We start from the raw sequence: 16943 nt of genomic DNA, 5'->3' as shown, positions 1-16943 counted from the left end.
AAGTGTGGTCTAGGATTGTAGAAATCATCTGTGCATGTGATGGAGGAATGCACAGTGCATGTAGGGGGCGTGGTCTCAGATAGCATAGATATTCAACTGCACTGCATGATATCTGGTTGTTTTAGTCAGGATTATGCTAAAATATTATTTTACACAACTATATTTAAGTTCCCTAATAAGAACATACCTTCAGTTTAGTAAGTTCCTGGTTTATTCCCGTTTATTCCCGTTTATTCCCGTTAATTCCCATTAATTCCCGTTAATTCCCATGGAAAGTTTCCAAGTTTGAAAATTCCCGGAATTTTGCAACCCTATTCATCACTGCTTAATAATCCTGCCTGTCCAGCTGCACCACAGCTTTATCTCTTGCAGGAACTCTGAATAACAGACTTTTGTGTTTTGATTTGTGACTTCCGGATGAGTCTTCGGTCACACACTCTGCCAGTGAAAGGTTTTTCTCCCGTGTGGAGCATCATATGTCGTTTAAGAGCTGTGCGGTAGCTAAAACATTTAGCACAATTTGAACACCTAAATGGTTTTCCCCTTGTGTGACCTCTTGCATGTATCACCAAATCCAGTTTACTGACAAAACGTTTCTCACAAAATAAACAGCTGAAAGGCTTATGCAGTTTACCAGCATTCAATCTGTTCAAATCATTCCTATCTTCAGTCTCTGCTTCATAAATGTCTAAACTGCTGTCAGTACTAACTGCTTGTACATCACAGGCTGGTTCTGATATTCCGCTGTCCTCTTCATTCACTTCGGCTTTCATGTGTTTAGTTGGGAAGCTGGCTGGAGCCTCCACCTCTCTGTGCTCCACAATTTGGCTTTGATGGAGCTGCGAAAACTCAGGTTTCTCTTCATCATCTTCACTTTTCACACAGATGAGAGTGACATCAGCTTTCTCCAGTCCTTGTAAATGCTCTTCCTCCTGACTCCTCCAGACCTCCTCATGTTCCTCTTTAATTCTTGGGGATTCCTGGTCCAGACTGGAGCTCATCTCCTGCTGCTCAGGGGGAACCTCAGCACTGTCAGTCAGCAAACGGACATCTGCAAAGAGTAATGATATACACATACAAAAAATGAATGTGACTTTATGTTGATCCCAGTGTGATCAAACTGTTTCAGGATTTTATGTTATGATTTGATGTACATTGACTTTTGAGATTTTACTTCCTTTAGCCATTCAAGCGCCAAAAACAGTCAAATACAAACAACATTCAGATACTACCCTGTAATTATGACTTTGGTTTCTCATAATAATTGTCTCATGATTCCAACTTAATCATGAGAAAACTAGGCTCTTCTGCACCATAACACTACAAATTTCATTCCTAGGTTGAGATTAGGTCTGCAACTAACGACTATTTTGATAGTCGACTAGTCATCGATTATTGAAACAATTAATTGACTAATCAGATCAGTGGTGGTTCTAGCTTGTAAGGGCAAACTCTAGATAGATAGATAGAAATAACTACCATAAATACGCAAATTATATACAACAGTATTGTATATCATATTATATTGTGTATTATATCAACAGAGTTGATATAATACATAATATATAATACTTGCTGAAGCAATCAGATTAAGCAGGGTTGAGTGGAGGTGTGTGGGATTCTTTCTTACTGTCAGCGCTCCCTCACTTCATTCACTCTCTAGCTCACTTGACCACCGCTGCTACTAACAGCATCCTGTAGCCACTTACTGACAGAGCAACTCTGTCCAATTCAATGTCCGGACCTTTCATACAGAACAGGGAGGAGCAATACATTAATAATATTCCTGCATTGAACAGGCTCTCTGAGAGCAGAGGAGCAATGTGACGAGTGACAGCAAACTATAGCAGAGGCTAACGTTAGCCGCTCCTCTCCTTTGTCTCAGTGGGTCAGAGCTGAGCCTCCATGCAGCAGGGACAGGAGATGGAAACAATATAATCCACACAAAAGAAGATAATGTCTCGTCCTATATCTTGTTTGAAAATACGTTGATATGTCTTAAAAACTCAATATAGCACTTAGCCCTAAAACAACGTTTTGGAGAGTGTAGTGTAAAACACTGTACAATCATGAATCAAATATGAAGAATAGAAACCATTCTGGCATATGAATATGAGCAAGTTATTTTATTTATTATGAATTATAACATATTGCTAATAAAATAAAAGTAAACTGCACAAATCCTATAATCAATCCTACCTCCCTCCCTCCTTTCCTTCCTTCTACAAACACATTAACCTCACAAAGCTTCACTCCACAAAGGGATACCAGACAAAGATGCCAACTCTCCCCAAGATATTTCTCCATATTAATTGAACCATTGGCAATAGCTATCCGTCAGAATGTAAATGTAAATGTAAATGTAGTTTATTTATACAGCCCTTTATAAACAGTCCTTGCGGTGTACCAAAGTGCTTTACAGCAGGTAATAAATAAATAAATAAAGAGAAAAATAAAAACAATTAAAAACAATAAAATAACAGTGAAAGCAATAAAATACAACAAAATCGAATAAGATAGAATAAGATAAGATAAAATAAAATAAAATAAAATAAAAGTGTCATACTACTAGGTGTTAAAAGCCATCCTAAAAAAGTGCGTTTTTAGCCTGGACTTGAAGAGGCCCAGGTCAGTAATAAAACTAAAACTAAAAATAGGTCAGAATGAAAACAAAAAAAGGAATAGAAACATCTAGCATAAACCACAAGATTAGTCAGTCTCTCTCTCTCTCATATATATATATATATATATATATATATATGTATGTGTGTATATATATATATATATATATATATATATATATATACACATATATATATATATATATATACACACACACACACACAGTTTAGAACAGGAGGAATGATGAGGTTCTAGCTTTGTATAATATATATACAGATATATTAATATATGTTATTATTATATTATCATTATTATATTATATGACCGCTGACAAAGGCAACTCGTTTATAAAACACATATAAACACCCTACCATGCCGTGGTGAAAACAGAGGCAGGGCTGCTCATCCGGCAGATGGAGTTGCCACCGGAAGTACCGAGACAACCTGCCGCTATAGCGTGGTGAATAATGCACATGCCTGGTTGAGAACACAAGTGCTCAACTACTGATTTACACGCCATGCATACAACATAAGGTGTCACTTTGATGTAAAAGTTGTTAATCAGACTGATGGTTTTTAAATGCAGGCCCACGCACCTGAAATAAACAAAGACAACACAGGACAACCCACACACCACAGCTAGATCTCTTCCATTGCCTGCTAAATATTCCATTAAAGCATGTAACGTTTGGTTTTGTGACTCTACAAATGCAATTTAATCAAAACGGGCAAGTCTAGTGAGTCACATATCACCCAATTTACAAAAGTCGTAAGGGTGTGCACGTTACAAAACTTTATTCCCAGTCATGCAATAAAGGCAGAAGTTAGGTTATGTATTAGCGAAGCAAAGCATTCAAGTTACACCGTATAATTAACGTTAAGCGGTGAATGGAGAACAAACCTGCTCTTCGAAGAATTATTTGAGGTTGTAAAATAATATCCAACAACCTGCAATAACAGTCCAATTCTTCGTCATATTCAGTTACTGTTTTCTCAAAATATTCAAATATTTCATCGACCGCCGCAGCTAGCCGCTGCTCGGCGAACTCCTTCAGGCTCTCAAACGTTGACATTCTTCCCGTGGATGGTTGTGTCCGAATAAAGAGAAGTAAATTTTCCTTCTTCTTGTTCTTCTTCTTCTTAGAAGAATTACAAACTAAGGTGCATGCCGCCACCTACTGTCTCGGAGTGTGTGACATTAAAGGGAGATGATACGGACCAAACGGAGAAGTACCAGGGGCAGTGTTGCAGCCATCACTAACTGTTTTTACCATAGACATAATAAAGAGGGTTAGTCTTTATTATGTCTATGGTTTTTACCATGGTTTTTACCTTACCCCTTTTTTTTCTCTTAAATAAAACTTTATTGACAATAATAATTCAGTACAATGGTAGTTATTAATGTACATTACAAACAAATTAACAGCAGCCAGGGGTTTATTCAAATAAATACAGTAAATAAAGAGCACAAATTATGTTTTTATAGCTTTCTTATTATTTGAGTCACAGACGTTCTGGATGTAGGCTATTGTTCAGTTTCCCTTTGAAATGCCAAAAAACAGAGTGACTAAATTTAGCTTTGTGTATATTTCCCTAATATTATTATTAAATTTATGACACACAGTTCTTTCTGTTTTTTACTTTTGACATCATGGACACCAAAAAGTACATTGTTCCAATCCAAAGAAAATTCTGATTCAATCTTCAATGTGACATGACGTATTACTTCTTTCCAGAAGGTGGCAGTGGAGTGACAGTAACAGAACAGGTGCATCGCAGTTTCAGGCTCAGACTCACAGAGAACAGTTCACACATAAATCTTTTTTAACAAATAATGTTTGGCAGGGTAGTATCTATGAATCAGTTTGTAAGACACTTCTCTCACTTTGTTTTGTAATTAAGTATCTGTATGGGACATTCCATACAGTTCAAACCATCAACCATATTAGACCAGTACTGAACAGATAGGGTAGTGGTGATATCTGTTTGAAACAATTGATGAGATGAGTATTATTTGTTTTAGATTTGACAGAGAAGCATATATGACCCACTGGTGTTAATGTGAGGTCTAAAGAGAGACAAATTGGTTTTCCAGCACCTCTTAATAGAGTTAGGATTTGCTGTCACTAACCGAGCTGCCCGATTTGCTGTACGGCCATGTTTACGGCCCGTCTGTACTGTGACTCCACTTGGACAAACTTCATGCCGTCTCTGCCATAGCAATGCTATAATGACCATACATCATTATTTTTCAGTCTCTTAATTAGAATACAACCAGAAAATACAATAAACGTGTGTGCTGTATAAAAAAAGGGGGAAAAATAGAAAACAGCTTCTATAGGTTAAAATGGTGTAAAGTATGAAGATAAGATAAGATAAAACTTTTATTGATCCCAGAGCAATAGCAGGGACTTTAATTGATAATATTTAATAATTAATGTTACACTTTGTGTACATATTTCCTGTAGTTTCTGTTTCTATGGTGGTAGACTTTTGCATAGTAAATATAGTATAAATGTAATAGAAGTGACAGGGCAGTTACAGAAATCGGGCAGTGACAACCATAGACATATGAATATAATATAATATAATACGACTCATTGACTGTGGAGAGGCGTGCCTAAAGTGCCTCCATCTTGGTACAGGGCTAGCAGAGGCAGTTGTACAAGTGCGGAGGTAAGAGGTACATGTGCGGAGGTAAGAGGTACTCTCAAAGTACAATCTCAAAGTAGAATTAGAGGTACTCTCAAAGTACAATCTCAAAGTAGAATTAGAGGTACTCTCAAAGTACAATCTCAAAGTAGAATTAGAGGTACTCTCAAAGTACAATCTCAAAGTAGAATTATTCACTGAAATGAAACGGTTTGATTTGTTAAAAACATCACACATGTAGCTATACTTAGTATACAACCACAGAAATTTAAAAAAGATATTAACACAAACTGTTTTTGCAATTTACACACAGATTTTGGCACTGTCCCTTTACACAGACCTCAGCAGATTTATTATTGATCATCTCCTCAAAGATTTCCTTCTACTGTGGGAAAATGTTGTGTTTGGCTTCCATGATTATTCTAAGAAGGAAGAAAAATGTTATTTCTTAATAAATTTTATTTTATTTCTGGCAAAGTTTTTTTTATCCGTAAGAGTAAATGTAATAATAAAGAACATTGTTTTGTTGTTTTTCAGAAAGAAATCGAGCATTATTTTAAGTTACTTGATAATTTGACTAATCAAAAGGCTATTAAAACATTAAATATCTGTACCCATTACAACATTTTTGTTTAATGTAACTACCCCTGGCTCTGTTATCTGTTATTTGATGTCTTACTTGTTCACTGTAAAAAGAGCACATAAATCAAAAGTCTTAATGGCTTTCATATTAGTGGAATGTCTAATAGTTTAAATATATTGTTTGGCCTCATTTTCAAAGATGGAGTGTTTTTTATTAATGTATGGACATTTGTGTATATGCCATTTGGCCAAATGTATAGTAAGATTAATGATATAAAATTGTTTGTTTTTTCCGCAAATGGATAGTCAATGAAGCCAAACAATATATGTTCAAAACAAAAGGAAAAATGTGGTTCAATATAAGAAATCAAGTTGCAAATATCTTTCCATAATTTGTTAGATGAGGGGCAAGACCAAAATAAATGAAAAACATCTTCTGGGTTTCCTTCACAGAAGGAGCAATTTATATTTATATCCTTTTTGAACCGTTGTAAAAAAACTTTTGATGAATCTGTGAATTATATTCTATTATTTTATTATTTATCATATATCTAGCTGTCAAGTTCCAGTCGAGGTATTTTACTGTAGTGTGTTGAAGAGAAACAAATTTGACCAACTTCAAGTTTGGTTGGATCAATGGGTAATAATATTGGATTATGATGATTGCATTTATAACAATATTAAATTCATTAATAGGGATTATGATACTATGTTTTAAGATCAATTCATTAATGATCCACTTGAGTTAAATAACTGACAATTGAGTAAACCAATAAGGGTAAAATAAGGATTTTTTTCTGTCTTATGTTGTCTTATGTCTTATGTTTGTTTTTGAGTTTGTTGTTGTCATAAACTTTTGACTCTGTGCTGCCCCCTGGTGGATGTATTGTTGTAATGTATTGATGTAAATTTAGGGCCAGTGGTTTTTAATCTGGACCTGGTCTAATGAGGTCTAGACGTATTGAACAGAAACGGTGACATTTTCACTTTAGCATTTTCACAAATAAAAAAAAAAGTTTCACAAACACAATAATAGGTTTCAGATTAGGTTTCTGTCATTTACGTTATCCACTGAACTGAGTAATTTTACAGGGGGTTTGAACACTTGCAGGGCATTGTATGTCAAATTCTCATTGGGAGCTGAGCCCCCCTAAAGGTCTGATCCTACAATCGCCCCTGGTTGATAGTAAGCAAGTACTGGAAGAAACACTGAGTCCAAAAATGTAAGGCTCATGGTCTACTTATGGATGTTTTTTTTAGTCCACATCAAAGTTAAATGAAAATATTTATTGTTGATGTCTGGAAGGGACTTTGACACTGGACTACTCCAAAAATACACCGTAAAGTAGTTCATATGTAGTTTAAGAAGCACTAAATCCACCATTATAGATTTCATTAACTACAACTAGGCTACTACAAAACAGTTGATAGTATTTTTGCAAGTAGTCTTACAATGACTAAGTCCAGCAGTATACTTTACTGTTGGACTATTCCTAAATTATTATTCGAGGTACTAATTAGTAATATTAGAAGTAAGGATGTACGAGTGCGATTTCTTTTCCTGCTCCAAGCGCCTGTTGCACCTTTACCATAACACCATGAAAACACGTGCATCAAAATCCAAATTAGGTTTTTGCAAAAAACGACTCACAATTGTCCGCAGTGGACTGGATATGTTGATACAGTCTGGTTAACAGTCGTTCTGCTCTTTATTATTATTTTACACAAGTGTGATAGATAGATAGATAGATAGATAGATAGATAGATAGATAGATAGATAGACAGATAGATAGATAGATAGCCTTTATTGTCCCAAAGGGAAATTCGTTTTCACAATCTGTCATAGACCTTACGGACACGAACAATATACATACACACAACAGCTATACAAACACCACCAAACATTGAGAACATATAAGTACACACACTCACTTTACAAACACCACCAGACATTGAACAACCGACACATATATATGTGTAACGTCAAAAAGACGCCCACACCACACGTGTTCAAGTGGACTCTGACTTTAATATTGCCTAGCAACACAGACGCACAACAGAGTCCTATCCGGAAGTGCAGCCCTCGGGTCGGGCCTGTTTCATGGTCATCGGATATCTCTCCTCTTTCTCGGTTTGCCGTTTACTCAGAATGTCTACTATTCAGTTACTGAGATCGTTCGTCAGCCAGCGACTGACGGTGGCTGTCGAGGAAATAATAGGGATGTTTGAAAAAACAATTAGTGAGTACGAGGAGGAGATCGACCGGCACCGCAGTTTACTGGTTACCGAGCAGCTACCCACCATCAAGACAGAGTTACACACCGAAAGAGGTTTGTCTTGTTAAAGTAATGACGAGCACGTTTTTATTATAAGGATTACATTTGCAGTGACAGTGACAGATTCAACTGTTGTGTAACTACTGTTGTAACCAACCATGACTTTAAACAACGTTAGATGTAGGCTCAGGAACACACTTCCCTTTGCACAAACGGAAGTGTCAAAAGTGAATAATAGTGGACGTTACTGTGGCACAAGTAGTAGTTGCAGCATCCAGCCTCTTGCCGGTGTTATGTTCCAACTGGTTTCCTAATGAACTAGTTTCCTCACCCTATAGCAACATTCATCACACGTGCAAAGTGGCGAGTTTCAAGTAGCATTTCATATTAAGTGCCGTGAATAGGACTGTATCAGTAAGCATTAGCCTACATAATAGCCACCTACGGAACCAACCTCCATTAACCACTTGCTTCACACACGAGACACTCAAACTCTGACATTAGTTTCTGTCATTTAGCCTATTGGTAAATCACGTCAGCATGCAGGTCACATTTGGATTTATTTGGATGAACTTAAAACAGCAGGTTACCTTGGGCTTCTCTTTGAAAATACTTAAACATATAGTTTAAGTTCTTTTGTTGACTCTACAGACACGTTGGCCACTACATTACAGCCCCCTAATGTCATTATATGATTAGGAGGGTATATTATACACTAAAGAAAATATTAGTAGAAAATAAACACTAAGCCACAGCATGATCTGAATACAAGTGGTAATATTTTCCCCACAACAAAGTAGTCAAGGCATGGGCTTCAGGTGACTAATGAAGAGAATGTATTTGCTCTAATAAGATCAAATTGTGCTTGATATGATCTAGCAAACTTTTTTTTAAATTTCTTGTGTTTGTGATGTAGTGCATACAGATACAATCATATTTGCCACAGTGGAAATGACGTGGTTTGAAAATAGCCAGTAATGTGTTTGTGAATGTGTGACTTATCTCAGTGATGGTTCTAGTTTGTATGGCGATGGTAGTATTTCAATAAAGTTTGATGAATGATCTGTTAATATTAGAAACTGTGAGGTTTTTGCAATCGTATGGTGAGCATTTGATAGTGGCCCTACATCCCTACTCACTAATTTTCAGGTAAACTGCAGTACTAGGCTTGCACATCTCTCTGTGATAAACGATTCGATGTGCATCTAGATACACAAGTGTTTCGATTCAAAAACAATATCCTTTTATTACAGACCGATCAGGGGCGGACTGGGACAAAAAATCGGCCCTGGCATTTTGGACCAGACCGGCCCACAACATTTGCTAACGCACCTTTTCAGTCTTTTCGGTGCAACTGTCTTTAAAACAGCATACCTTGAGCCATACAATGACTTAACAGGAATCAGTGAGAGTGGACACATTAAATACTTCAAAACTTGTCATTTATTAACTATATACAAATACACTGCACCACTCAATCACAGTAATGAATCTGAAGGCAGCAGTCATCCTATTGGGTGTGCCTATGTGTTTCAGGGAGGAAGAAAAGAGAAAGAGAAAGAATAGTGATGAGAAATGATTGATCATGTCTAGATATTCCAAGAGTGATGCTCAATAAATTGTGAACTTACCCAGTCAGAAAGGATGAATAAAGCGGAAAACCTGGATGAACTCTGAACTGGTCAACTCTGTGTATGATATTTGAAAAAAGGAGAGAACAGATTTAATTATAGGTTAATCTGGTCAAAAATAGCAGTAATATAATCTGAAAATAATCTGAAAAGAAATCTGATTTCACACTTGCACACTCAAAGCTATGCTGGATATGTCTGACAGATACTGTAGAAAGAGAATGAGAGGGATAATATTTTGCATTACATTAACTGTAAACTTACCAAGAGAAAAGGATGCATGTGAAGGCATTCAAAAAAGAACCCCTCCTGTAATGAACACGTAGCATCCTAAGTGTGGGGAGGAAGAGAGAGGGGAAATAGTCATAGGCGACCAGATGACCACAAATGGTATCAGTTATTATCATAAGTAATTATATGAACTCATCAGATTTAGGATATTCATTTAGGCTATTCAGTTTTCCAGATTAAGGTACTGTAACATTGTACTATTTGCAAATGACAAATTGCTATCATGAATCATTTGGAGGATGTTTGAGTCATGGAACCCCTCCTGTAATGAACAAATGGCATTCTAAGAGTGTGAGATGGAGAGAGAAAGAGAACAGTCATAGGTGACCAGATGACCACACATGTTATCAGTTATTATCATACTGTAAGTAGTTATGATATTAACTCATCAGACTTAGGCTATTCAGTCTTCCAGATTAGGGTAACATTGGACAATTGTAAACTCACCAAGTTAAAAGAATGCAAAAGACAAATTTCTATCAGGAATCATTTGGAGGATGTCTGAGTCATGGAACCCCTCCTGTAAAGAACAAATGGCATCCTAAGAGTGTGAAAGGGATAGGGAGAGAGAAAGAAAAAATAGTCATACTGTAGGTGACCAGATGACCACACATGTTATCAGTTATTATCATAGGTAGTTATGATATTAACTCATCAGATTTAGGCTATTCAGTCTTCAAGATAAGGTAACATTGGAGTAAGGTAACATTGGACAATTAGAAAGGATGCAAATGATTCCTATGATGGAAGAACAGAGCATGTTTGAGTCATGGAATCCTGTCAGAGAAGAGGAGAGACTCAGGCTTGTAAGAATCATAAGTTACATTGCAATAAACATTTTCATAATCAGTGATGAGCAATTCAAGGAGTTCCTCTCACCTTATTCATTCACAAGAGCAGCTTCCTCATCAGTTCACTTTTCTCAGCCACCTTATCTATGACTGTGTCTGTGTCCAAAGCCATGAGAATATCTTTCTCAGTGGCCATCAACATAAAGGCCTCCAGTTTGCTTGCTGATATGTGGCTCCTGAGTCTGTTTTTGATAAACTTGAGGGTGGAGAAAGTTCTTTCACAGGCCACCTGGGTCAGGGAAAGAGTCAGCAGGAACTTGTAAGCAAGCCCAAGGAGATGGTAGGCATCTGAAAACATGTTGAGCCGCTGGAGGATTTGGTAGCAGCACAGTGGGCAATTTTTACATGAGGCACAGGTTAAATCCATAACGCTTGATTCCACATCTTCCTGTCCTTCAGCTCCATCTTCCACTGTCCTGGTCACATAATCCTCAAGATGAGATGCCTTCAGACTGCTCCACTGTCCAGCTAAACATGTCAGCTCTGACTGGAGATTGTTTACTGTTGCACTTGTGTCGAATCTGATCAGGCACCTGCTCAAGCCTTCAAGAGCATTGTTGGGTAGTGTAGTGGTCCGGATTTGTTCAAAGTTCCTGGGGTCCAGCCAAGCCAAATCGGAAAAAAGAGTGCCATGTGTCATGAAGCGCCTGTGAATGGCCTCAAGAGCGGTGTCCAGAATTCTGTTGTGAACACTGATCTCAAACGATCTCTCAGGATCCATAATAGGCTCATCATGGGCCATTTCTCCTGCTCTGTTTTTTTTCCTGCCTCTTTTCTGAGGCAATGTTTTCTCAACTTCAAGAGATGTTTCTTCCAGTCTTCTCTCAAGGTCATCATTTGCCCACTGGACAAAAGTGTCTGCAGCCGCTTTAACACTTTTAAAATCCCTGGCAATGGATTTCAAGCTCTCCTGTGTGGCAAGCACCATACGATGTGCCGAAAGGATGTCCATGCCTCCTGTCTGAAGATACTTAGAAAGAGGTGTTGTTTGCTCAAATATTCGAAGAAATATTTGAGCTGTTAACACGGTTTCATACTTCAAAAGCCCCTCTTTAAAACCACGTGCTTTGGCACGTACAGTTGCATTTCATTTCCTTCTCTTCTATAGCCTCCAGTGAGGTGCCCAACTGTATCAATAATTGTATTGACAGTAGTTTTGGAGAGAAGTGTGACCAGAGACCCTCGACCTCTTGTTCCACTGGATTCATGCAACTTTTTACTCCTTTCAATACAATCATCAAGGTGCTCTTTTAGGCAGACATCATATTTCCCCAATAAAATGATGAGTTCCAAAAAGTTCCCATGGTCAATTGTGTCATCATCCAGTGTGTACGCTGCCTCATTCTCTGAATGCCTATAGCTCAGTCCCCTCTTGCCTATCACTTTCACCACATCAACACGTTCTAAAACCCGTCGTCTCTTTCTGACTTGTTCCCTATGAGCAGACAGCTGATTACCTGCAAACCTGCTGCTGATATCTGCTTTTGAGTGTTTTAGTAAAAAAGCTTCAGCACAGTGGTGTGCACTACTCTTTTCATGCTCTTCTGTGCGCTGGTGCACATGCCTCCAATCAGACATTCCAGTAATAAATGTGCTTGAGTCACCAATCTTCCCAAAAGCCATACACACAAAACAAAACAATGTGTGACGTCTCTCACAATACGTGAGCCACCTCCTGTTGGTTCCGTTTTTACAAGTGAATACCCTTTGCACTACTGGATTTTTGGCATTTTGTTGTGGGTGGTGATCCAAAAACTCCTGTAGCATAGAGGGATCCACAGGACGAGCAAAGTAATCTATGTCCTCCTCCTGCTCTCTGCTTTCCTCTCTCCCTGTGTCTCTCCTCCCTCTCGCCGACTCTCTCCTCACTCTCGCCGACTCTCTCCTCTCTTACACTCTCTTCTCCTTCACTGACATCTTCCTCTATTTCGCTCATCTCAACCTAGATCAACATACATATATATATTTTTTAATATATATATACACACACACACACACACACACACACACACACACACACACACACACCCACACATGAAGATGCAGTCAGGTCCAGAATTATTGGATTCTCTGGTAAACAAACACACAGCTGCATTGGCATAACACTATAGCAATGGACAAAATTACAGTGTGTCATTTTAAAAAGTGTTATTTTCTTTCATTGTAGGCTAACTTACATTGTCTTTAGCCACCTAGCTACATAAAACAGCCCATTTTTCAGGCCTAAACAGGAGCTTACCCTAGGACTACTAGTTGAACAAAGAAATTAAGAGTGTTAACTCTTCACTTTTCATATTTGTCTTGTCATATTTTTGGTGAGTGCTGGAATTACTGGAATGTACCTGGAACTGCATTCACATAACATAGACAAATGATAAGATTTTTAAAAGTGAGATTTTCTATCAGTTACGTAGCCTACTACATTGTCCTTACCATCTAGGCTACAAAAATAACTGCTATATTTGCTGGACAAAAAAACAACTTCGCCAATAGGCTAGCCTATTACTCACCCCACAAATAGTCTAATAAGTAATTAGAATGCAGCCCACTGATTTATTGTTATTGTCGGTGAATGGTGAACACGTTCTCACATTAAAGACTATTTCCTTTAGAATGAAAGACATGAAAGTAGGCTACTACAGTAAACTAGGCTTATTTCATCCAGCCAGTGTAGCCTACAATGCCTTACAGTAAAAAATAACGCTAATGCTCAGAACGTTTTTAGCTAATTTCGCCTGCATTAAGCTAACCAACGTGGCCATAGGGCAATAGACGGAATTATTTGATTGACATTTTATCATATCATATCATATCATATCATTTTTATCATATTCATCAAGGGGTTGGGAGGCTTATCTTAGGCTACTCATTGCGTTTCATACATGTTCTGACAGTTGTCCAGCTTACCGCAGGTTCAACAACATGCTCCTGTTGAGTGCCACTGCCACAGGCACCACTGTCATCAGCGACGGGAGCTGATGAAGGCCCTGCTGTGGCAAACATATCCATGATTTTGGCACACTTCGCAGCATCTGCCTGAAGTGCAAGCCTTTTTTTGTCGCGGAGTTTTTCTGCACCACCTTTCCGTTTTCTCTCCATCTCTAACTCTAACTGATAAACGTTTCACCAATCAATAAACTGCAGCGTCACCGGCGCACCAAGCCAAAGGGGGGAGGTGTTTCAATCATGATGATAATGATTGGGCCGGTGGCCCCCTGTCAGTCAGCGTGTCATTCAATCATGATGATAATGATTGGGCCGGTGGCCCCCTGTCAGTCAGCGTGTCAGGGCCGGTGGTAAGAAAAAAACTATTACTCAGCCTTTTTTTTTCTTTGGCCTGTAGGTGGGACCAAAGCGAACGGTGTGGTTGTTCAACAGTGTGTTTAGGCTGTGTGATCTGCTGGTTATGGGCCGGTCAAAAAAAAAAAAAAAAAAATCGTGACTCACCGGCCCAAATAGCACGTCGGCCCACCGGGCATTTGCCCGGTATGCCAGATTACCAGTCCGTGCCTGAGACCGATTCAATACAGTGTAAGAACGATACGATTTGATTCTACGGTTAATATTTGTTCTAGATATTTTATAAAATAAAGAAGCCAATTCTATGAAAGTGACTACAATATTTTCTTTTCAAATATGTAAAAAACCACATATCCCCAAGCATTGTGGCTTCATGACAAAAAAAACAACAGAACAATAAAATCACAAAATGTATTTATTTTTTGACATGGACCAAAAAAAAGTCTGGCTAAATCGTTGGATGGGAACTCCAGAGGTAAACGTAGCAGAGAATAGTCACAACAAAGTGCAACATTTCAGCCTGAGCATAGTGTTTTGAACACTAGAATAGGTAACAAAGGTGCAATATGATCACCTCCATCGCTCAGGCTGACGCTGTCGTTCTTCACTTCCTCCATTTTCCATGGTGTCACTCTATTTGTTTACTTGTTTGTCACTCATGCTAATACCAGCTAGGCAGCAACGGAGTTTTGCGAGCAGCTTCAGCTCTCACGTTGTTTTAGAGATGCTGGCGCGTGTGTGATGCCGCCAGCCGATTCCAAGTCTCACGATACTCGATCCATGACTCGACAACCGATTCATCTAGGAATTCATGGCTAATTCGTATCGATTGAGGAGGCTGCTACCGATGCAGCCGTATCTCTCACTTGTTGAACCGAATATCCGGTCGCTTCGGTTTATCATTCACAACCCTATGCTGATTATTCTGTTTTTTACTTCTCTTTTTTAATTTCTTAGGTGTGTCTCAGGACATCCAGTCGGTGATTGTCAGTGCAGAGGTTCCCACTGAGAAGCAGCATCTGGATGAGGAGGATCCAGAACCCAAATGCATTAAAGAGGAGCAGGAGGAAGTCCGGAGCAGTCAGGAAGTAGAACAGTTTCAAGAACTGGAGGAAGTTGATATTCCAGGGTTCCACTTGCATCCTGTCACTGTGAAGAGTGAAGATGATGAAGAGAATCCTCAGTTCTCACGGCTTCATCAAAGAGCTGAAGAGCAGAGAAAGGCAGATCCTCCAGCCAGCAGCTCAGCTCAAAACCCAAAAGCTGGAGCTGTTGGAGGGGAATGTGGAAGATCAGAATCAGCCTTTGACTTGGATGTTGCTGGTTTTTTAAAAGCAGCCAGTGATGGCCAGTTTTTTCTCTCACAGTGTTTTAAACCCGAGACTGATGATTTGGATAACTGGAACCAAATGATTGAATCTCAGCCATTTTCAGTTGCAGTAAAAGACAAGGAAGACGTGTCTCATAACAGATCTCATAATCAGAAAAAACTCTATAGGTGTCCAGCATGTAGCAAAACATTTAAGCACAACACAGCTCTGCAGAGACACATAACATGCCATACAGGGGAGAGGCCTTTCGACTGTACTGAGTGTGGGAAGACATTTAGGCAAAAGGGAAGTTTGCATATACATATGAGAAGACACACTGGAGAAAAGCCTTTTTGTTGCCTGGTTTGTGGTAAAAACTTCACCCAGAGTGGAACATTAGCTGCACACATGAGAATCCATACTGGTGAGAGGCCTTTCAGCTGCTCAGTATGTCAGAATAGGTATAACGAAAGAGGGACACTGGTCAGACATATGAGAGTCCACACAGGAGAGAAACCATTTACTTGCACACTTTGCGGTAAAAGATTTAGTGAAAAGGGAAATCTGAATAAACACAAGAGAATCCACACAGGGGAGAAACCATTCATTTGTAGTGTTTGTGAGAAAACATTTAGTTTGCTGTCACACCTTAAAAACCACAAATGTCCTGGTAAAAAAAATCACTGAGGCTGTAGAGTAGGCGCTTCAGCTGAAATGTCCAAAAGTTACAGTGCAATTAACCGGAGCGATATAATGAGTCCGTCACTCAAGAAGAAAGCCTTCTAGTCATTGTTTCTTCAGAGTTCAGGCATTTTATTGAATCTGAGTCCAGTGTTAATTGACTTGTCAAATCCTTTTAAATCCCTTATCCAATCTAATTACATACATATACATATAAGAACAGTTAGAAACATTACAGTACAACTCATTGTAATGTACTGATAGGGCCACAAAGATAACATTTTCCTCTTGCTCTTGTTGCGTATTATTACCACTCATTTATGTGTTGGTGTTCATTTACAGATAGTAGTGTATACACTTCTCTTATTCTGGTGTTTGTAAATGTTGAAATACCACTTTTTATTGAAAGCTACCATATAGAGTTGAGGACGTCTGTAGAGCTATGGAGCATTTTCTTTTTTTTTTCTTTTTCTTTTTATGAGTGAGACCCTGTTTTGTTTGTCATGTCACTGTACATGTACATTGTCAGTGGTTTCACTGTTACTGTGACTGTTTGTTTGGTGAATGCAGAGACGATTTCAAGTAAATACAAATGTAAACCCTGGATTTAAAATACTTCATTCATTTACAAATGCATTCAAGATTGTTAGAGCTCAAAGACACACAGCAAAGCATTATGGTAAACTTTGATAGTAAAATGGTGGAAAAAATGGCTTTGGAAGGATTGTACTTAGTCTCTTAATCATG

At 38.4% G+C, this 16943-nt stretch overlaps 2 protein-coding genes across 2 annotated transcripts; one reads left to right on the top strand and one right to left on the bottom strand.

The window, feature by feature from the left end:
- Positions 1–359: 359 nt before the first annotated feature.
- Positions 360–3695, bottom strand: LOC128354945 (zinc finger and SCAN domain-containing protein 12-like). The gene is made up of 2 exons (XM_053315056.1): positions 3524–3695; positions 360–1051 (listed from the first exon to the last, which is right to left on the bottom strand). Exons 1-2 carry the CDS (start codon positions 3693–3695, stop codon positions 360–362), a joined length of 864 nt encoding a protein of 287 aa, XP_053171031.1.
- Positions 3696–7960: 4265 nt separating this feature from the next.
- LOC128355623 (zinc finger protein OZF-like) lies at positions 7961–16458 on the top strand. Its single transcript, XM_053315939.1, has 2 exons — positions 7961–8186; positions 15163–16458. The coding sequence occupies exons 1-2, from the start codon at positions 8006–8008 to the stop codon at positions 16200–16202; spliced, it is 1221 nt and encodes a 406-aa protein (XP_053171914.1). The 5' UTR covers positions 7961–8005; the 3' UTR covers positions 16203–16458.
- The last annotated feature ends 485 nt before the right edge of the window (positions 16459–16943 follow it).

The sequence above is a fragment of the Scomber japonicus genome, chromosome 3, assembly GCF_027409825.1.
Source record: "Scomber japonicus isolate fScoJap1 chromosome 3, fScoJap1.pri, whole genome shotgun sequence".
Taxonomy (NCBI): Eukaryota; Metazoa; Chordata; class Actinopteri; order Scombriformes; family Scombridae; genus Scomber; species Scomber japonicus.
Note: the sequence above shows the minus strand (reverse complement) of the source record. Positions and strands in the feature narration are given on the sequence as shown.